At 48.0% G+C, this 23,453-nt stretch overlaps 1 protein-coding gene across 1 annotated transcript in view; it reads right to left on the minus strand.

The window, feature by feature from the left end:
- Positions 1-23,453, minus strand: part of RHPN2 (rhophilin Rho GTPase binding protein 2) — a 58,117-nt gene that overhangs the window by 28,937 nt on the left and 5,727 nt on the right. The window contains exons 2-4 of the mRNA XM_059151852.1: positions 14,621-14,736; positions 3,327-3,455; positions 885-960 (exon numbers count right to left, since the gene is read on the minus strand). Coding sequence (XP_059007835.1) covers positions 885-960; positions 3,327-3,455; positions 14,621-14,736 — 321 coding nt within the window. The remainder of the gene's footprint in view (positions 1-884; positions 961-3,326; positions 3,456-14,620; positions 14,737-23,453) is intronic.

The following is a 23,453-nucleotide window of genomic DNA, read 5'->3' on the forward strand; positions in this document are numbered from 1 at the left end:
GAGGGCGGGAGAGAGAGAAAAGAGGCTGGATCTCCAGGAATTCATGGAGGAAAAAAAAAAAAAACCAAACAAACTCCTAATTTCCAGCTTTTCAAGTATTTAAAGATAGTTAACCAACATGTTTGATTTATTGGGAAATATATCAAAAAGCAGAATGGATTGGTCTATCAATACAGGAATGCACAGACAGATAAAAAGATAACTAACAAAATGTTCGCAGCAGAATCTAGGTACTGAGTATATAGGGATTCACCGCAAAATCCTCTCAGTTTTTCTTGAAGTTTAGAAATTTTCATAGGGACGCCTGGGTGGCTCAGTTGGTTAAGCAGCTGCCTTCGGCTCAGGTCATGATCCCAGCGTCCTGGGATCGAGTCCCACATCGTGCTCCTTGCTCAGCGGGGAGCCTGCTTCTCCCTCTGCCTCTGCCTGCCTCTCTGTCTGCCTGTGCTCGCTCTCTCCCCCTCTCTCTCTGATAAATAAATAAAATCTTAAAAAAAGAAAAGAAAAGAAAAGAAATTTTCATAATAAAATGTCAGGGGAAAGAATTAGCAATTCTACCATAAACATGGCCTACACTGGTCACCAAATTTAAGAAAAAATTAAAATAGAGTGAAATTTTAAAATTCCAAAGCATGTCCTCCACGCACCATCTCTGGCTTGGCCTCCTGGGGAAGGAAGACCCAGGTTTCTAACTTGCCTTCTGGGGCCTGCACCTTGTAGGGACCAAAGACGGTGTGAGGTCACAGGAAGACAGACAAATTGTCTAGCTTACGGAACTCAACTGACACTCGCCCCACTGAGCCTAAGGCCACATGCAAGGGATACACAATTCCTAGTTTGTCTTTTTAAACAGTGAATCTAGTGTCCTGTGCTTTGAGATTTACCTTGAGAATGACAGAGAAGTCAACATCCTTGGTCTCCTTCAGGCCAAGAGGAATCAGCGGGACCGTAAATGCCTCCCTATAAGGAACACAGCAAGGTATGTGAACACTGGGATCCCAGCCGCTCTGCACCCAGCAGCCCCGCTCAGAGCACCCCCCACCTCCAGACGCCAATCCTGCACACACCACTTCAGGTTCCATGAAGATGCCTGTCTCTGCCTGTCACGTGCCTGTCTCTGTTCTAAGCCCAATCCCAGGGCCCTGTGACTTCTGGACTACAGAGCCTAACACAGGAGGCCTACCACCTTGACCCAGGTCTCAATTTCCACCATTCTTTGACTTCACTGAGGACCAACCATGGGGCAGGGTCTGGGTCTGGGGTGCGCACTGCTCCCCGACCTGGGCGTACCATAACCTCCCATCCCCACCCTCCTTCCCCCATTCCCCACCAGGGCAGGTCCCACCTCTCCTGTGCCCTCCAATCTGAGCCCTCGCAAGGCCTCCTCTGATGGGGGGGGTTATCCCCTTTGGTGCCCCAGCACCTGCACGGAGAAGAGCTTGAGGGCCAGGGCTCCTCCTAACACCTAAATGCCCCTAGCTCCAGCCCAGGGTCACACCCCGGCCAGCTACTTGCCCCCCCACACAGCTCCCACCCCAACTGACCACTCAGTTCCCCCAGAGATCACCCTGAGTCTACATTCTTAGGGGCAGGGGCAGGGCTAACAGGAAGTAAAGGGGGCTCAGGCTGTGTGTTTTGCAAACAGAGATTTAGCTCCCTGACCTGTAATAGGAGACCTCCTGGGGCTGCTCAGCCCAGCCAGGGAGAAGGCCAGGAATGCTGGGCAGGGGGAGTGGACAATGCAGCTGTAAGCCGAAACTGTCTCTGCGGCCGAAGGGAAAACCACGGGCTGCTCTAAAAGCAGGCGCCATCCATCCCTGGGTGTGCATGGCTTCCCCAAAGCCTGCAGGGGAAGCTGGGTGCTACTGGAAGGAGAGAGGAAGGACCGTGCCTCTCTCCTCTGGGCCCCAGCACCCTCCTGCCCTCACCCCACTGGGGGTGGAGACAAGGCCTGTTCTCCCCGTGACTGGGGAGAGCACCCAGGGCACCCCAGCCCCAACCCCACACTAACAAAACTCCATGACCTCCAGCCTCGTGTTTTCTCATCTGCCCCGCCCGACCTCTTCTTCCAGGCCTGCCTCACAGTAATGTTTAAAGATCCACCGTGCTTAGAAAGAAACCATCTGTTCTGAAAATAGGAAGAGGGCAGAGGCGAACCCAAGGCATCAGTACGAACCTGCACATCTCTCTCACCCCTCTCCCCGATGGCACAGGGGACCACCCGGGCAGTGAGGGCAACGCTGAAATCATGCGGGGCCCTTCGTGCCCGTCTCTGCAGGTGGGGCTCCCAGCAATCCAGAACAGCAAGTGGGAATATGAAATGTCCTACATTTATCAGCAAAGTTGGGCCCTGACTCGCTTACTCAAGGAACTTCGACCTCGGGGCAGAACAATGGCATTTAATACCACAGAGGAGACTGGGAGAAGCCTCTTACTGGGTGTTCTGATTCAGTGTTCAAAACCACACTGGGAGCCCATGGGTGAGCGAGCCAGGACACCTGGACGTCATAGAAGGAAGAGCAGAGGTTTCACATGCTGACACTTCCCCTCCAGCCCTGAAAAACACCCCACGGGCCATGCAGAGGCTTGGGGGCAATCAGGAAAAGCACATTCCAAAGGGGACTCTGGGTTCCCAAATGTCGTCCTTCTGTGAATCCACAGGACTGTTTACTGAGTTTCCCCTGGTGCTCACCTACCTTTTGAGAAATCTCACTTCCCTGCACAGAGCTTCTCGAAGTGATTTCACCTCCCTTTCAGAGGTAGCTCCCCTTGGGAAGACTTTCTGAGCTTTTCTGAAGGCCCCGCCTCAATATCGCTCTGGCACAAACTCCCCAGGAGAGGCTTCTGAGTTACTGTATTTGTTTCTCGAAGATGTAATGGGGCCCATTTTTGAAGTGTCTCCTCAGGGAACTCACCTGGGTCCCCTTAATCTTTGATGTCAAGGATCCCTGTCAAGCAGTTGGTGTGTTTTTTGTGTCCTATCCTCAGAACGACCCAGCCAAGCCCTAGGCACGGTGATGAAACTGACAGGGAAGGAGGGCAAGCAGTACGGACCCCCCCATCAGCAGGCTGACTCTCAGATCCAACCACAAGGGCATCTTCATGGCAAAGCTACGTGAGAGACACCATCTCTTCATCCAGACCCAGTCACACAGCTTTTCCCAAAAACTATGTCACAAGGTGGGTCCAAGGACAATTGGATGCCTTATCATCCAACTCCCCAGGTATTTCCAACAAACTCCATCTGTTCGCCCCTTGACTCTTACGCCATACTCAGTCCTCAAACTGGTCCATCCCTCTCATCCCAAAGCACTGCCCCCACTTACTCTGTGTTCTGGTAGACTCCCACTGAGATGTTGAGCCCCTCCAGCTCCTCCTTGAGCATCTGCAGGTCTGAATTCACGAAGCTCAGTTCCAGGCGCACCTGCTCTCGAACCTTCTGGTTTGTAGCTACTCTGTTAAAAGAGAAGGGGGAGAAAAGTGCCTTCAGCCAAGCTGCCCAGCTGCCGGGGGAGCAGACCTCCCAGGCCCCATAAGGAAGTTCTGAGGGTTCCCTTGCAGGTATGAGGACCAGAGGTGACCTGGTATCTCCAAAATGCTCAGCAACAGGCCCATCTTGAGCCACGCCTACCAGTAAAGGGACCTGGGATGTCGGTGATACACTGAGCTGCCAGACGTGAATCTTAAGACACCCCTACAAAGAATTAGCTTTAAGAAAAGAGGGAACTGCTCCCAGCCACCCCAAAAAGACCATCAATTATCCCCTTGAAAGGAAATGGGTAAGAAAACGGAGGAGGCGATAATGCTCCCAGCTCATTCTATGAGCTCTAGTCTTACCCTGACCCAGACCAGAGGAGGACATCACAAGAAAGCAAAAACAATAAACTGACATTCTTCATGAATATATATGCAAAAATCCTCAACAAAATATTAGCAAGCGGAAACCAGCAACATTTAACATAACTCGGATTACATACCACAACCAAGTGGGACTTATCCCAGGACTGCAAGGTTGGTTTAATATCCGAAAATCAATTACTGTAACATACTTTATTAATAGGATACAGGATAAAAAAAACACATAGTCCTCTCAACAGATACAAAAGAAACGTGGGATAAAGTCCAACATAGATTCATGATAAAAATTCTCAACAAGGGGCACCTGGGTGGCTCAGTGGGTTCAACCTCTGCCTTCGGCTCAGGTCATGATCTCAGGGTCCTGGGATCAAGCCCCATATCAGGCTCTCTGCTGGGCAGGGAGCCTGCTTCCCCTCCTCTCTCTCTGCCTGCCTTTCTGCCTACTTGTGATCTCTGTCTGTAAATAAATAAATAAAATCTTAAAAAAAAAAAAAAAGGCAAATAAATAAATAAAACCAAAATGAGATTAGACTAGTACTAGCAATGCTAGTAATACTAGTAATAAAAAAGAAACAATAGCAAGTATTGAGGAGGATGTAGAGAAACTGGAATTCACACACTGCTGAATGTAAATGACACAGCACTTTGGAAAACAGCTGGGTAGTTTCTAAAAATGTTAACTATCTGGGGCACCTCGGTGACTGTTGGTTAAAGGTCCAACTCCTGATTTCAGCTAAGGTCATGACCTCAGGGTCATGGGATTGAGCCCTGTGTTGGAGTCTGCGCTCAGTGGGGAGTCTGCTTGAGATTCTCCCTCTCCCTCCGCCGCTCCTACCACTCGCTCACTCTCTCTCAAATAAATAATCTTTTTAAAAAAAATTTAATAAAAATGTTACAGATATTATCATACAACTGAGTCATCTACTCCTAGGAATCTATGTGAGAGGAATGAAAACTTACATCCCAACAAAGACGTGTAGGTGATGTTTACAGTAGCATGACTCATAGAAGACACAAAAAGTGGGAAAAATCCAGATATCCATTAACTGGCAAATTGGATTAGTAAAATGAGATCCCTGGAATTGAATGGTGTAAGCAATATGAAGGTATGAACTTCACCTAAATCCTCAAAGCGGAAGTTCAGACACCTGCTGGAAGACTTTCCAGGTGCCCCCTCACTTTACGGATTAGGAATCAACGCAAAAGTAACACTGGCAAGAATAACCAAGTCTATAGGGCGCCTGGGTGGCTCAGTTGGTTAAGCAACTGCCTTAGGCTCAGATCATGATCCTAGAGTCCCGAGATTGAGTCCTGCATCAGGCTCCCTGCTCGGCGGAGAATCTGCTTCTCCCTCTGACCCTCCCCCTTCTCATGCTCTCTCTCTCAAATAAATAAAATCTAAAAGAAAAGAAAAAAGAATAACCAAGTCCTGAGCCAGGCCTTGAGGGCACAAGCCCATGAACCATCCTGTCAGTTCCTCAGTCATTCCTCGGACCAGCTACTAGAACTTCCTCCTTTCATGGATGAGGACATCTGAGGGTCATCAGCCAAGAGCTCCAGCCAGCCAGAGAAACAGTACCTGATCACATTCTCCACGCCAGCTGATGAAAATCCTGTCACCTGTCATGGGCTCACTTTGCTCACCGCCTATTCACCTTTTCCCCAGAAAGCAAAATACTAAAACACTTCCCCTACAGTCCGCCCTCTGCGCCGGGGCTCTCCTGGCCTTGCCACATATCTGAGCTCATCAATTTCTCCCCATGATGTGTTTATAGGTATACTCCCTCTTTTTGCTCTCCCCGGCCCATCACTGAACTCCTTCTCCTTGACCTACAAACTTAGGCTACGCCTCCTCAGAAAAAGCCATGCTTGATCCTGGCTGCAAATAGAAAGATACTTGCCCTTTTACTACTCGGTATGTCTTCACACATCTGGGCTTCCCAGCAGAGAAATGAAATATTGGAAGCTCAGTCTGGCAAATATCACTGGTTTGGGGATTTTGGTGGGGAGGGGAGGTAGCATGATTACCCGTAACAAATATATTTTATATTACAACACAGTATACACATACACATACATACTCCTAAAACAAAAGTCACACAAACCAAACTTGGTCGTGCATACAATACATCCCAACATATTTGATTCCATTCTAATAGCTTATTTTTTATTTTTTAAAAGATTCTCTTTATTTATTTGTCAGAGAGAGAACATGAGCACAAGCGGGGGGTGTAGCAGGCAGAGGGAGAGGGAGAAGCAGGCTCCCTGCTGAGCAAGGAGCCCAAAGTAGGACTCGATCCCAGGACCCCAGAATCATGACCTGAGCCGAAGGCAGATGTTCAATCAACTGAGCCACCCAAGCATCCCCCTCTTTTTTTTCTAATAGCTTTTTTTAAAAGAGTAATATTCGCAACTCTCCTATTCTGATTCTCTAACACCAACTGGGTGCCCAGCAATTCAATTCAATTAAACTCAATTCCCACAGGTTAAAGACTCAGTACCCCCAAGACTCCCCCCATGTCAGGGGCCAGTCACAAGGCTGGGGGGAAGCACCTCTACTTGCAATCAACCAGCTACAAATCAAGGTTCTCCCAACACCCTTCTATGGTAATTTGCCAGAAAGACTCAGAACACTCAGGAGATCACTTCACTTACTTTTACTGTAGTTTATTTATTTATTTTTTTTTTTTAAAGATTTTATTTATTTATTTGTCAGAGAGAGAGTGAGTGAGAGCGAGCATAGGCAGACAGAGTGGAAGGCAGAGGCAGAGGGAGAAGCAGGCTCCCTGCGGAGGGCAAGGAGCCCGATGTGGGACTCGATCCCAGGACGCTGGGATCATGACCTGAGCCGAAGGCAGCTGCTTAACCAACTGAGCCACCCAGGCGTCCCTACTGTAGTTTATTTAAAGGACACAACTTAAAGAGCAGTCAGCTGGAACAGACCCACAGGCTGAGGAGGGGGAGCGACTTCCCTGTTCTCTCCAGACACGCCACGCCCCCAACACCTCGATGTCTTCACCAACATGGAAGCTCCCAAAGCTCATTGTGAGGGGCTGCAGGCAGGCTGCCCTGTTTCACTATGTGGGCCCAATCGATAAAATCACTGGCCATTGGCAACTGAACTCCATCTTCAGCCCCCTCCCCAAAAGTCTAGGGGTGGTGCTATAAATTACAATTCTCTCACCAGGTTTGGTCTACCTGGTTAAAAGACCCATTTTGGGGGTGCCTGTGTGGCTCAGTGGGTTAAAGCCTCTGCAGTTGGCTCAAGTCATGATCCCAGGATCCTGGGATGGAACTCTGCATCAGGCTCTCTGCTCAGCAGGGAGCCTGCTCCCCCACCCCACCCCCCCGTCCGCCTGCCTCTCTGCCTACTTGTGATCTGTCTGTCAAATAAACAAATAAAATCTTTTTTTTTTTTTTTAAGATTTTATTTATTTATTTGACAGGCAGAGGCTTTAACCCACTGAGCCACCCAGGCACCCCTAAACAAATAAAATCTTAAAAAAAAAAAAATTAAATAGGGTCACCTGGGTGGTTCAGTGGGTTAAGCCTCTGCCTTTGGCTCGGATCATGATCCCAGGGTCCTGGGATCAAGCCCCGCCTCAGGCTCTCTGCTCACTGGGGAGCCTGCTTCCTCCTCTCTCTCTGCCTGCCTCTCTGTCTACTTGTGATCTCTCTCTGTCAAATAAATAAATAAAATCTTTAAAAAAAAAAAAATAAAAATAAAAGCTCCATTTTGAAGGTCCTGTTCCCCCATTAGCACACAGAAGACATGAGGTTCCAAGGGTTCTAGGAGCTCTGTGCAAGGAACCAGGCAGAGTCTTCACTTATTTTGAAATACAATATGCCCAACACAGGGCTCGAACTCACAATCCCGAGATCGAGTCTCACATTCTACCGACTGAGCCAGCCAGGGACCCCACAGATATTTATTTTTTATAACACCACAGCAACCCCATGAATTGATTTTGTTACACACTAACGGTCACAATCTGTTGCTTGTAAAATCTGCACAAATCTGTAAAATTCTCAGGTGTTTCTGAGAATGTGACTGATACACTAGCCGGTCACGTCCACAAGGACATGAGGAAAGAAACTGGGAAGAGCTTCTTCTTTGCAACTGGTCTGCCTTTGGTGGAACCGATGGATCTGATATGTGTGAGTCACAGTCCCTTCTTCATAGGGCCTGCCAGGAAGCTCCAAGACAAACTGCGGCCCGTGACTAACAAAGGATACAGAAGTTATGATGGAGAACATGAACTTTGCCTTCTATTTCATTCTCTTTCTCCTGGGAACTGGCATTGTCTTTTCCACATGGTGGGGGCTCAACAAATTTCAGTTGATGAAAAACAAATAGAGTAAAGACCACTTCTCTAGAAGCAATGGTGGGGGTGGGGGGGTCTGGTTCTCAGCAACAGAGTAGATCCAACTTAATTGTAACAATTTACACCCTAAGACCCTTGCCCAAATATCTGCAGAGCCTCTAAACAGGCCAATTGGATTTTTTCCACTTCTATATACCTATTTGCCACTTCTCTTCCCTCTTGACTTGGCAATTTGAGATTTAGGATTTGCAACAAATCAGCGAGCTGCTCTTTGGACATGGACCTCTGGGTGGGTCACTCTCGAAAAAGTTGTGGCCGGGGAAGGAAAGCGCAGAGTGGGCTTAAGGATCAGTCTCCACAATGCTAACCTTTGGGTATGAGGACGAATGGGAAACCAACCCCAGAGTGTAAGCTGCTTCTAGCACAGAGAATGATTTTTCAAAGACTCGCTGGTGAAAGGGGACAGGACTTCTCAAATAAGGTCAATCAATTGAGTATGACGTATGTGTCCAAGCGGAGGGAAGAGCCCAGGGTAACATATGAAAACAGAATCAGCTGGCCCAAATTAGGAATTAAAACCAGAGCCTCCGTCTCCTCAATACTGATGCTCTGCATCTGGGTGGCCTTTCCAGATGACAACAAATCACTTCTTTGGGCCTCCTTGGAAGAAGATGGCTTTCTTCTCACCTTCCCCTTGACTGCAAACCTCCTCCGAGAACCTTATGGCCCAGTAACTGAGGATAGAGCCAAAACAGTCCTTAAGGCCAAGCAGGAAGAAGCAGAAGGGTGTTTCAGCCAAGACTCCAACCTACGTTCTTCATGGCCTCCCTCTGGCCTGGACCTCCAAGGAATGAGAAGTCAAGAATGAGAAGGCGTCCCACTGACTCTATGAGTGATCAGCCCAACAAGCGTGAACAGGGACAGAAAGCTATATTCAATTATTTCCCGAGGGTACTGCTACACCCACACCTTCTTTCCCTGAATTTGGAGCTGCTGAGACCTTTTCCACCTGAAGTATGAGCTCCTACATGGGCGCCTGGGTGGCTCAGTGGGTTAAAGCCTCTGCCTTCAGCTCAGGTCATGATCCCAGGGTCCTGGGATCAAGCCCCGCCTCAGGCTCTCTACTCACTGGGGAGCCCGCTTCCCTTCCTCTCTATCTCTGCCTACCTCTCTGCCTACCTCTCTGCCTACTTGTGATTTTTCTCTTTCTGTCAAAAAATAAACAAAACCTTTATAAAAAAAAAAAAAATTAGCTTCTACGTGACTATGGCTTGCTTCTTTGCTTCAAGTCCAAAATTTCTTTAATGTCTGTGTTTTCTTTTAAAGATACAGGTGAATTTTGAATGCTGACCCATATAACTCCATCTGCTTTAGTGTAATTTTTTTTCCCAAGCCTTCCAGTAAAAGAGCTGTCCCTCCCCCCTTGCCCCCACCTTTAACAGCCACACTGAAGAGCATCAAAGACTTGTACCAGCTTCATAGACCTTACTGGAACAGTCTGACCTTAATCCATCTGACCCCAAATCCTGCAAGTACCACCTGGTGGCCTCCTGTGGCCACCAGCGAGGGCAGCAGATCAGCCGATCTGTCAGGACATCTGATCTCAGTGTAGCCAGGGTAGGAAGGCACGCCTCAAGGTTACTATGGGCCCCAAAGGCCAAGGGGACTCCCATACCTCACAGCACAGACATACACCAGCCTCTATAAGAACTGACCATGTGAGCAGCCACTAACCTCAAGTCACTCTTACTACAGTTGACACTACCCCTGTCGCCCCTGGCCCAGAACTTCATGACCCTCTGGCCCAGGGGATACAAACTCGAGGTCAAGGGAAAGCTTGTGCACTTGGTCCTCAGGGTGTTATTCCCAACCCCCCACCTCCCATTGAACTATGCACCAATATTTAAAATTTAACTATTGGAACATTCAAAAAAAAAAAAAAAAGGAAGAAAAAGGTCAGATCTTTCTCTTCTGCAAAAACAAAAACAAAAATAAAAATCTGCAGCCCTAGCAAACTCAGTCCTCCCCTCCATTTGAGGCACACGGCGGGCGGCCCCTCCAGAGAAAGCACATGCTCTGCACTTGGCCACTGTCCCCACCACTCTCTATTGCCTCATAGCACTAGGCCCAGCCCCTCTGGTCTTTCCCAAGCCCACTCAGCCCCTGTAAGCCTCACGGTGGGCCAGCCCTGCTCCAGCCCAGAAGGTACCAGTACAAGAGGGGAACCTGAGCCCAGAGACACTGAATGGCCGGCCCTTATGCAAAGGGCCAGTTAGTTAAAATGGAACATCATGGCAACATCCTTTAAATCTCACAAAGACCATCTCTGTTTCAGAGAAACAGCATCACATTTCCACCCCAGCTTTACTCAAGGGAGGGCAGGGTGCTGGGAAAAGAGAGAGAATAATGTCCTTGCTTAGCCTAGAAAAGTACGTTTAAAAAATATCAGATCTCTTTCCTGTCAAACTCCAGGAAGCTCATGGACTCTTGGCAGATCCGGCTCAGAGGAGGGGTACAAAGGGGTACACTGGGAGCAGATCTCAGGGTCCTGGGATCGAGCCCCGCCATCGGGCTCTCTGCTCTGCAGGGAGCCTGCTTCAGTGCCTGCCCAGCCCCCTACCAATGCAGGTAAGCACTGGGACCCCCACCCTCCTGCATCTGGGGGGACATCTTCCCAAATGCTCTTTTTTTTTTTTTTTTTAAAGATTTTATTTATTTATGTGAGAAAGAAAGACAGAGAGTATAAGGAGTAGCAGAGGGGAGGGATAGAGAATCTGAAGCAGATTCCACACTGAGCACACAAGCCCGAAGTGGGGCTTGATTCCATGACTGTGGGACCATGACTTGAGTCAAAACCAAGAGTCCGGGCGCCTGGGTGGCTCAGTGGGTTAAGCCGCTGCCTTCGGCTCAGGTCATGATCTCAGGGTCCTGGGATCGAGTCCCGCATCGGGCTCTCTGCTCAGCAGGGAGCCTGCTTCCATCTCTCTCTCTCTCTCTCTCTCTGCCTGCCTCTCCATCTACTTGTGATCTCTCTCTATCAAATAAATAAATAAAATCTTAAAAAAAAAAAACAAGAGTCCGATACTGAACCAACTGAGTCACCTAAGTGCCCCCCCTCCAAAACGCTCTATCTTTATCTGAGGGCCATGGAGGGACACCTAAGAACCTGAAGGCCGACAGGTGCACACACAGGACAGCAGCACCCAATTTATGACAGAAACTACCTCCTGGCAGCAGGGACAGCCACGTAATCAGCCGCCCAGCAACAACCACAGGCCCAGAGCCGGACTTGGCTGAACACTTTATTTGTTTTCGGGAAACCGTTGGTGCTGCCAGAGTGAGATTAATAAATACCTTTAGGGTTCTCTCTCACAACATTCTCCAGAAAGGACCACTTTGAACTTTGAGGTCACTGTGAAAATCATTAACAACCCCACCCCGCCCCCACGCTCCCAGCTTAATTACAACGGCCAGCCTGACAAAGAGCTTGAACACCGGGGCTCTGAGGGGGTTTGCCGCTGTCCTTAAAAGAGCAAGACAGACAAAACCACCCTGGTTCCTGCCTTAGAAATGCCAAGGCCCCTGGTCAGAGAGGAGCCCCCCCGACTGACCCGTTTCTAAGCCTACGCCACGCGGTCACATCTCCCTTTCATTGACGCCCTAGAAAACATCACCTCTGACATGACTGGACTTGTCTGCTGTGGATTAGGTCCCCCCACAGGAGATCAGGCATCGTGAAAGCACAGCCTGTAGCCTTCTCCTCTTGCACCACAAACAAGGCCTGCCACTTCCTAGGTGCTCAGCAAATTCATTCAGGGGCTGAACGAACCTCGCAATCCACGGCAATCCACTCTTGGGGAGTCCCTGAGGCAAGGCTGTCCGCCTGCCTCCTTAGCCACATCAAAGTCTCAACCAAAAACCGGCCACCACAAATCACACCAGAGAGGATGGAGGGGGTTGGCGCGGAAAAGGGGAACACATCTGCAGCCTTCCCAGCACAGCAAGCCCGGCTGGCCCCGGGCTGCCACTCCTAAAAACTGGGAGCCTCTCTCAAGCTACACCAGACCGTCCCCAGCTCCAGGCTTCTCTGGGGACAAGGACACTGCCAGACGTTTTATTTTATTTAAAGACTTTATTTATCCATTTGAGAGAGTGAGAGTGAATGAGGCTATGAGAGGGGAGAAGGTCAGAGGGAGAAGTAGACTCCCTGTGGAGCTGGGAGCCCGATGCGGGACTCGATCCTGAGACTCTGGGATCATGACCTGAGCTGAAGGCAGTTGCTCAACCAACTGAGCCACTCAGGCGCCCTACCAGACATTTTAAAAGGTGAAATGTTGTGGGGCACCTGGCTGGCTCAGGCGGTGGAGCATGTGACTCTTGATCATCAGGGTTGTGGGTCCGAGGCCCAAGTTGGGTGTAGAAATTACTTAAAAATAAGTAAGTAGGGGAACCTGGGTGGCTCAGTGGGTTAATCCTCTGCCTTCGGCTCGGGTCATGATCTCAGGGTCCTGGGATCAAGCCCTGCTTCGGGCTCTCTACTCTGCGGGGAGCCTGCTTCCTCCCTCTCTCTGCCTGCCCCTCTGCCTACTTGTAATCTCTGTCTGTCAAATAAATGAATAAAATCTTAAAAAAAAAAAAAAAAAGTAAGTAAATAAACTTAAAAAAAAAAAGGGTGAAATGTCCTAATATCCTAATAGTTCACAGTCTCCTCCAGTCACAGCCTAGCTTCTACCCTATTACAGAAGTAGCTGGAGAAGAGGTTTCCAGATCCCTGACCACGCTGGGACTTGCTTATTACTCTGCTAGCCTACATGTATTGATGCCTACACAAGGCACGGCATGGTTATTCGGGAGCTGGTGGTAGGTTTAGGTGGTTGGTGATGTTATCCTCCAGGCACTGGCAGGATCTCACTATAAAAATGGGTAGAAGTAATTTCTGCACTTTGTAAAAGAACATCCAAACACTGGAGAGTGGGACATGACAAGAGGCACCTCCATGCCCATTCCTGGTCTTGCTCCCAAGAACTGACTCGAAGAGCTTCTTCCTTCGTCTTTTCTGGAAAAAGTCTCTGTGTGCACAAAAGCAAACATACCAATCCTGGGCGCCTGGATGGCTCAGTCGGTTAAGCACCTGCCTTTGGCTCAGGTCATGATCCTGGGGTCTTGGGATCAAGCCTGAATCAGACTCCTTGCTCAGCGGGAAGCCTGCTTCTCCCTCTCCCACTCCCCTTGCTTGTGCTCCCTCTCTTACTTTGTCTCTCTCTGTCAAATAAATAACTCAGTCTTCAAAAACAAACAAACATACCAATCCTGTAAACACAAAAGCAAGGCAAACTGTCCTGCACCTTCCTGTTAGCCCACTTATATCTCAGACATCTTTCCTAGGGAACAGATACAGAAAGATTCAGAAATGAATTTACCCTAAGTTTATTTGATTTTTTTTAAAAGATCTTATTTATTTATCTGCCAGAAAGAGAGAGAGAGAGATGGCACAAGCAGGGGAAGCCTGGTTTGGTGTATTTGTTTTTCCCAACAGTCTCTGAGCAGCCTCTGGGCGCTTGCTCACCGGCTTCCAGTGGCCCAGCTGACCCACTGGGAACACCCAGGATTCATATCCTGCCAGGTTTCCAGGTTCCCTCTGGGTTTGTAGGTACCAGGTCCCTGAAAGAACCCCCCCATCTCTTTCTGTGGCTATAGGAGGCATTGTCTCACGTGGCCAGGCAGCAGGCACGGTGCTGGCCACCTAGTGCAGAAGGCGGCATGGGGCTGACAAGAGTTACCCCCAGAACTCTGGAGGAAGAAGAAAGGCTTTTCTCCTCTTTTGAAACAAGAGGAAGCTGGCACACTGTCTGGCCTGACACTGAAGGATGTGGGGGGAGCTTGCAGCTGCCTAGGACACAGGTGAATTTTCACTGAGCTCGAAGGTTGATAAGTAATTATTTTCCCTTCAGAGCTCCAAGGCCATGGGGCTGCATGGGGGCCTGCCTCTCCTTAGAGGGATGGACACTGGCAACAGAAATGTTCCACTCCCTCCCTCCTGCCTTCTTCTCCTTTATACATCCAGCAGACAGTTACCAAGCAGTGATTCTAGACGAGGCATCGTTTCTCCACTAGGCAATAGAGAAAACAGACAGATACATCCCATACAAAGCAGGGAAAACAAAAGAATGTGATCACTGGCTTCCCCCATCCCCAATCACACAAACAGGCTGGGTAAAATACTTGTCTTGAATAAAATCAAGCTCTAGGCAAGGAAGGGGCTGGCTCCAGGCATCAGCAACAAGGAGGGGACCCCAAAGTTTAAAAAAAAAAAAAAACCACACACACACACATACAAGAATTAGAGAGAAAACTGGGAAAGCCTGAGAGTTTCAGGAAGAATAGGCCCCAGGAGAGGCTGGCTCCCTGAAAAGGCAGTGAAGCCAGCAGTCACTCACTTCAGGAGGTTTTCTGCTCCTGTTCTCATCCGCACGGCTTTCAGGATCTGCTGGTTCAAGGCAGCCCTCTGATTCTGCAGTCGGCTCCGGCCAGTTTGTGCAAGGGGATTGCAACCCTAAGGGAAAATGAGAGATGACCCTTCAGACATCAGCCACTCTAAACATGACAATGACAACACTGAATGTAACAGAAATGTTTTAAAAATGAACCTGTTCTGAAAATAAGAGTAACATCAAAACAGGAGAACACAAAATATTGGAAAGTATCAAAAGAAAATAAAAATTGGGGCGCCTGGGTGGCTCAGTGGGTTAAAGCCTCTGCCTTCGGCTCAGGTCATGATCCCAGGGTCCTGGGATCGAGCCCTGCATTGGGCTCTCTGCTCAGCGGGGAGCCTGCTTCCTCCTCTCTCTCTGCCTGCCTCTCCACCTACTTGTGATCTCTGCCTGTCAAATAAATAAATAAAATCTTTAAAAAAAAAAAGAAAAGAAAAGAAAAGTCACTCATAACGATGCAACTCCAGAACAGCCACTGTATGTTGGTTCCCTGCCCGTGTATTTTTAGACACGTATTGTTATTTTTCATATTAGTGAGGTGTTGGGAGTCCCCAAGATCAGCCTACGTTCAAATTCACCAAGACTCAGAGGACTCAACAGATAATTGCGCTCACAGCTGTAGGACAGCAACTTCGTAAGGTTACAGAGCTAGTTCACAAGGGGGAGGACAAGGGTAGATTCTAGAGCAATCCACAGACAGGCTCCCTTATGCTTTCTCCCACCCATGAGGGGGTCACACAGAGCATAACCTTCCCCCAGCAACAAAAAAATGCATCAACGTGGGGCGCCTGGGTGGCTCAGTGGGTTAAAGCCTCTGCCTTCGGCTCAGGTCATGATCCCAGGGTCCTGGGATGGAGCCCCACGTCGGGCTCTCTGCTCAGCAGGGAGCCTGCTTCCTCCTCTCTCTCGGGCTGCCTTTCTGCCTTCTTGTGATCTCTGTCAAATAAATAAACAAAATCTTAAAAAAAAAAAAAAAATGCATCAACGTGTGTCTGAGGTCATCACCCAGGTTGGCCCATTAGAAAATCAACACCCAGTGGTTTTACAGGGGCCTGATCACAAAAGCACCCTTGCCTAGAATGTACCCAAATTCTAGACTCCCAGGAGGAAAGCAGGTATTCCTCCTAACCCATGTGGTTTGTGCCATTGGCCTAGGGGAGGTGAGCCAAACCTTATCAGTTAGGGGATGGAGGGAACAATGGGAGAGTCAGGTTCCCAGATGCCAGAGAGGGGCCAACCTTCGCAAGGCCTTCCAAGAACAACAGCCTCAAGCCTACTATATTAACCCTTTTCTGACAGTGGTATGTACCGTTTATCTAAATTTCTCACATACTACTCTAGCATGAAACTTTCCTTTATTATGAAATGTTTCTCAAAACCAAGACTTTGATGATTGAGTAATATGGTCCTTTAAAAAAAAAAAAAGACTGACCATTTCCTTATAGTAGGACATTCAGATTATCTGCTTTTATCAGGTTATCTGCTTTTTTAAAAATATATATATTTTTTTATTTATTTGAGAGAGAGGACAAGCAGGGGCAGAGGCAAAGGGAGAAGTAGGCTCCCTGCTGAGCAGGGAGCTAGATGTGGGGCTCGATCCCAGGACCCCAAGACCTTTACCTGAACTGAAGACAGCTGCTTAACTGACTGAGCCACCCAGGAGCCCCCATGTATCTGCTATTATATATAATTATTTGATCCATATATGTAAGGATGAATCTTTATAAACCTCTACTTTATTCTTTTTTTTTTTACTTTATTTTTTTTAAATTTTATTTATTTATTTATTTAACAGACAGAGATCACAATTAGGCAGAGAGGCAGGCAGAGAGAGAGAGAGAGAGAGAGAGGAGAGAGAGGAGGAAGCAGAACTCCTGCCAAGCGGAGAGCCCGACGCAGGGCTCCATCCCAGAACCCTGGGATCATGACCTGAGCTAAAGACAGAGGCTTTAACCCACTGAGCCACCCAGGAGCCCCTCTACTTTATTCTTTAAGGTATATTTCCTGGGCAAAAGTACAGACCTAGAAACTTCTTTAAGACCTCAGGTGCACCAGCCTAATTACCCTCCAAGAAAGAAAGGCACTCCCTTTCCCCCTTAGCCTTAGGCAACCACAAATCTACTTTCTGGCTTTTTTGTTTGTTTTTTTAAAGATTTTATTTATTTATCTGACACAGAGAGAGAGAGATCACAAGTAGACAGAACAGCAGGCAGAGAGAGTAGGGGGAAGCAGGCTTCCCACTGAGCAGAGAGCCCGATGCGGGGCTTGATCCCAGGACCCTGAGATCGTGACCTAAGCCAAAGGCAGAGACTGAACCCACTGAGCCACCCAGGTGCCCCTCTACTTTCTGTCTTTATAGATTTGCTTATTCTGGACATTTTCATACAAATGGAATTATACAAAATATGGTCTTTTGAGATGGGCTTCCTTCACTTAGCATGATTTTTTAAGGTTTATCCATGTATCAGTACCCTAATCCTGTTTGTCCCTGACTAATACCCCATTAAAAGAATGTACCACATTAATTTATCCATTCATCAGCTGATAGGACATTTGGGAATATTTTCACTTTTTGGCTATTATGAATAGGGCTGCTTATCTATGTACACATTTTTATGTGGGTATTTTTGTTTTCCTTTCTCTTGGCTATACATCGAGGAGTGGAACTGTTATGCCATATGATTAATCCTGGGTCTAACCATTTGGGGAACTCTCCCAACTATTTTCCGAAGTGGCTATATGATTTTACATTCCCACCAACAGCATGTGAGGTTTCCAATTTATCCATATCCTCAACAGAACTAGTTATTATTATTTTTTTAATAGACAACCTAGTGTGTGTGAGATCTCTATATGGTTTGGGTTTGCATTTCCCGGATGGTTCATGATGTTTAACGTCCTTTCACGAGCTTATCGGCCACTTGTATATCTTCCGTGGAGAAATACAGATTCGGATACTGGCTCATTTTAAACGGGGTTGCCTCTCTATTTTTGAATTGAAAAGTATCCTTTTCATTTATTTTACAGAAAGAGAGTGGGGGTGAGAGACAGACGGAGAGAGAAACCCAAGCCAACTCTGTGCTGAGCATGTAGCTCCATGTGGGGCTCCATCTCACGACCCTAAGATCACGACCTGAGCTGAAACCAAGAGTCAGCACTTAACCCACTGTGTCACCTCGGCAGGCCCTGAAAAGTATTATTTTAATCTTTGCCAAGTTGATATGCAAAAACAGGCATCCTGGGGCGCCTGGGTGGCTCAGTAGGTTAAAGCCTCTGCCTTCGGCTCAGGTCATGATCTCGGGGGTCCTGCGATCAGGTCCCGCATCCTCCTGCTTCCTCCTCTCTCTCTGCCTGCTTCTCTGCCTACTTGTGACCTCCGTCTGTCAAATAAATAAATAAAATCTTTAAAAAAACAAAACAACAACAACAACAACAACAACAAACAAGCATCCTATTCTCCCAATGTGCGTTTACTATTGGTAAACTTTTTTCATATATTATTGATCACATGAGTTGTTTTTTCAGTGCACTGTCCTGTGTCATCTGTTCATTATTCCTAGAGTATTTGGACTGCAATGTTCCATTCTAAAAAGTTTAAGATCAGAATGAAAGTTTCGTTTTAACTTAATAGTGTGCTTCCCAGTCCAGGAGGTAAAAAGCCCTAGGATCTGAGTGAGGCCTCCATTTCTTTGTGAAGCTTATCTCTAGGTTCTGCCCAAGGAGGGGGGCTGCGGTTACCCCCCGGGGTGGCTGCCAGGCAGCACTCCGTTTTAAAGATGCCCTTTCTCTGAGGCTGCCATTCAACTCTGCCCCAGCTCTGCCTAAGCCATGCCTGTGGCCTCCACCCCAAGGAGGGAGAAATTATTCAGAGCCCTAATCTTCTCAGGGATTCCCTGTATCAGTGGCCTTTGGACCAGAGGATCAGAAACGAGTCATGTTCCTCCTTCCAGAAAGATTCCTCATTCTTACTTGTCAGCAGGTCACCGCCCACCTGCCCCCAGGCAGCACCCCCAAGTTCAAATTACACATATATTCAGAATCTGAGTTAGACTGGTCTTACAGCTAACATCTCTCAAATCATTCAATGATCTCTGATTTAAAATAAAAACCAGGGGGCACCTGGGTGGCTCAGTGGGTTAAAACCTCTGCCTTTGACTCAGGTCATGATCCCAGGGTCCTGGGATTAAGCCCCACATCAGTCTCTCTCATCAGCAGGGAGCCTGCTTCCTCCTCTCTCTCTCTCTGCCTGCCTCTCTGCCTACTTGTGATCTCTGTCTTTCAAATAAATAAATAAATCTTAAAAAAAAAAAAAAAAAAAAAAAAACTACCGGGAAACTATCTTTTTGCAGACAGAAGATGACACGTCTTTCCACATGAAGCCAATCGAATATTAAAGTTCTAAAATAACGCCTCCCCTCTTTCCTCTACGCTTTCCAAAATTACTGTGAAGGGATGGTCTGATCTGACTCAAAATCACACACTCCACCCAAGCTGTGTTCCATTTTACAGAGACGCTTTAATAACGAATTCCTTTATGTACATTCCCAGAGCTAAGATAAGCAGCCATTCCAGCTCACTATCCTTTACCCAATTTCTGGCTGGCCCACAGATGCGGAGTCAGTTTCCAGATAAGACCGAGGAATGCTTAGGATTAGATATGACTGAGTAATTGGAACCAAAACGACATTACCTCTTACTGACAGGTAGGAATGCTGGGCCAGCTGGAAACACTAGGAAGCCACAAGACTACGTGGAAGCTTCAGGGAGCCCCAGGAGGCAAATCTGGGCAAGACTGCCATAAAGAATCCCTGGTATCTCTATAGAGGCTGCGAGCTATCCAGTGGCTCCAGCCAGCGTTTCTCTGCTGGTGGGGACCCATAGTCCTCACCCGTGCCTCCCTCCTTGGTGGGTTAATAACAGCATATTGAGCAAATGCAAACTGGAGGGGTTGTGCCAGAGTTCCAGGACAGCACCTGTCACACCTGCTTAGCATGGGAACTGAGAACGGCAGGTGCAGGGTCACAGTCCTACAGGGAAGTGAGTCTTTCCGCCAGAGTCTGCTGGTTCCCTTCCCAACTAAGGTGTGGGCTTTTGCACCAGAGTTAAGATGCTGGAAGGATGGTCCCACAGCCAACAACCAGAAAAACAAGTGTGCTAAGTGAAGCCTCAGCTTCATCACATGGCTTGTCCCAGAAGTCAGACTGCCGGTGTGGACGCTGGGACAGCAGCCGAGACCCCACAGTTCTGAGGCCTGCAGGTTAACTGAGCTACTCAAGAGTCTACGGGTGTGTGGGGGGGGGGGGACGCGGGGTGGGCAGGACTGAAGCCCATGTCCCTGCTTGCTGCCACACTAAGATGGGCCAGGAAGCAGCCAGCAGCAGGAATTCGCGGGGGGGGGGGGGGGGCAGGACAGCTTGGCTGCAATCCCCCAACCCCTGATACCATTCCGGTGCTTCCCTGCTGAGTGGCTTCCAGCATCACTCAGCATCCTTTGGGAACAGTGACCTGGTCCCACCCCCCACACCCACTCTCCCACCTCATAGCCCTTGACAGGGTGGTAACTCAGTGCTTCCCCCAACTCATTTCCAAGGGGAAGAACACTGACCTCATGTCTAGTCAGTTGGAAACTGAAGGCCCCTGGTCCCTGCAATTGACTCAGTGGGCACCTGACAAAGGGTAATCAGGACCCATCAGGAAGACGTCTCCATTTTTCCCCACTGACCTTTTCCACCAATGGGGAGTGTCTAGTAGCAACATTTGAGCCCTAGATCAAGCCAGACCTGAAACATTCCTCTCTCTAGAGTGCTCAGTTACAGGAGCCAATGCATTCCCTTTCGTGCCCTAGCTACTTTTTAAATTGAGGTATAAATTACACATAGTAAAACACATAGATTCTCAGTTCAATGAGTTTGGACAAACATATAAGCTCTGTAACTACTACTCCAATCAAAAAGAACATTTTCGGGGCACCTGGGTATCTCAGTGGGTTAAGGCCTCTCTCTGCCTTCAGCTCACGTCATGATCTCAGGGTCCTGGGATCGAGTCCCGCATCGGGCTCTCTGCTCAGCGGCAAGCCTGCTTCCACCTCTCTCTTTCTCTGCCTGCCTCTCTGCCTACTTGTGATCTCTGTCTGTCAAATAAATTTAAAAAAAAAAAATTTTTTTTTCATCACCCCTCAGGGCCACCAATAATACCATGGTTTCCCTCACCACAGTCTTCTGCTTGTTCTAGAACTTCAGATAAATGGAATCACATACTACAGACTCCTCCGTGTCCGGCTTCGTGCTGAATATCATGCTTTGAGATCCACCCATATGGCTGCACTCATCAGCGGCCTGCCCCTTCTCATTGCTAGAATTCCATTGTAGGGATGCACCACAGTGTGTTTATGTGTGATTTTGGACCGGATTTTTCTGGCATCTGCAACTAATTCTTTCATGAGTCCTAATTAGAATACATCCACCTCAAGTGACAACTCCCTTTGTCAACATCCCCGACAGTGCCCTTTGCGTCTAGTCCCATCGCTCAGCAAGGAAACAAGTATTTAAAAGCAATACCCAGGGGTGCCTGGGTGGCTCAGTGGGTTAAGGCCTCTCTGCCTTTGGCTCAGGTCATGATCTCGGGGTCCTAGAATCAAATCCCGCATCAGGCTCTCTGCTCAGCGGGGAGCCTGCTTCCCCTTCTCTCTCTGCCTACTTGTGATCTCTGTCAAATAAATAAATAAAATCTTAAAAAATAAAATAAAATAAAATAAAATAAAAGCCATACCCAGGTGCAAACTGGAGGCACTTAATTTGCCAGGAAGGAAAAGCTACTCAGCCTACACCTGCAAAGATGGACCCGAAGAAAGCAGAAAAGGCCAGGCCACCCAGGTAGCAGACGCAGAGGGAACGGAGCGCGGTCTTTCTTTTCCCGCACGCACCCCCGCACCCAGGCTCAGGTCAGTGCCTGGCGCCTGGCTTCCCTCGCCCCAGAAAACCAGCACAGGCTGTCCTTCCACCCAGGCAAAGAGAAAGCTTCCATGTGGAGATGTTTCTGCAGCAAACTGAAGGCACAGCATGAAACCTGGGATCTCCAGGTCAGGCATAAGACTGGGGGCAAGGTGTCCTAGGTAGAAGAGGGTGCTTTTTGCTACTCCTACAGCACAAAGATATTTTCTCTGCCTTTCTCACTCCTTCCCAGTTACGCAATTCCCCACTCAACCACCCAACTCTGGAAAACAGAATTGTTTGTGAGTTAGCCAGAGGCTGTCAACCAGAAAGCACCGAAAGAGCAGGACACACACACACACACACACGTCTAATTTAACTTTTCATCATGCTAGAGATTCAGGGCAGGCTGGAGGAACAGAACCCAAATTTTTCATATCCATAAAAATTAAAACCTAAGTCTGGCATTTTTCAAAAGCCTTCCTGCCCTTCCAGGATCTCTGCTGGGTGTCGGGGCTACACATTGAGGAGCACCTGCTTTTCTGAGGCATCCCCAACCATTCCCATGGGCTGGGCGGTGGGGGGTGGGGCGCAATATGAAATCAACACTTTGCCGGAATCTTTAATAAAGGCTGCTTTCAGTCTCTTCTATGAATCTTCCCCAGCACCTCCTGTGTACCACTCACAGTTGTTTTTCAACAAGTCCAATGAATAACAAAGCTTTTACAAACACCAGAATTTCCACGAATCAAATATATTTTCAGTCCCAACTAAAAAATGACCTGCTTATTTCAGCCGGTAGGATGCACTCAGAAACCACCGCGTTTATCTACGGAGTGCGTCTGCATGGAGTAAGGGCTGGTATATGTCTGTGAATTAGTACACTTCTGTAATTGCCTTTAAAAAAAAAAAAAAAGTCTACTTATTTTAAGTAATTGCTACACCCAACATGAGGCTCAAACTCACAACCCCAAGATCAAGAGTCGTTTGTTCCTCCAACTGAGCCAGGCAGGTGCCTGTATAATTATTTTTTTCTGTAATTATAATAATTCATGTTACTTTTATAACACAAATAATACTGGAGACAAAGTAATTTCTTCTGCAGTTCTTGATCACCTGCCCTTTTCTCTTATGACCCAATCAAAACCTGGGACTTGGGGTGCCTGGTAGCTCAGTGGGTTAAAGCCTCTGCCTTCGGCTCAGGTCATGATCCCGGGGTCCTGGAATCAAGCCCTGCATCGGGTTCTCTGCTTGGCAGGAAGCCTACTCCCCCCGCCCCCTCCTTGCCTACTTGTGATCTCTGTCTGTCAAATAAATAAATAAAATCTTTGGAGAAAAAAAAAAACAACAAAACCTGGGACTTGCTAAGGGCACATGGCCACAGTGAAGTATGTGGGTCTGACTGGAAAGACCAGAAGGACTCATCATCTCTCCCCCTGTCCCTGGTGCTGCAGGCATATCTCACTCCCGGCCAGTACCCCTTGCTACCCACTCTGCCAGACACCCCATCCTATGGCTGGGCTGCACCTGCTGTCTGAATGTCCCCTGAGGCCACCTCCAATGCAGCCTTTCTGTCACAAGATTCTGGCACACGTGAGCCAGAGAAGGAAGTGGTGACAAGGCTAAGGCCAATACCTGGTATCAACAGGTGGTGTCTTGGGATTCATCCAAATAGCCCCAGGAAACAAGGGACATTTACAGTGTCACAGCTAGCCCATCACACTGACTCTCCTCTGAGTCACCCTGGAAATCCCGCTTCAGCCAGGATCCCGCAGTGTGAAGAGGTGTTTTTTTTTTCTTTTTCTTTTTAAAGATTTTATTTATTTATTTGACAAAGATTGCAAGTAAGC

The sequence above is a fragment of the Mustela lutreola genome, chromosome 16, assembly GCF_030435805.1.
Source record: "Mustela lutreola isolate mMusLut2 chromosome 16, mMusLut2.pri, whole genome shotgun sequence".
NCBI classification, from domain to species: domain Eukaryota; kingdom Metazoa; phylum Chordata; class Mammalia; order Carnivora; family Mustelidae; genus Mustela; species Mustela lutreola.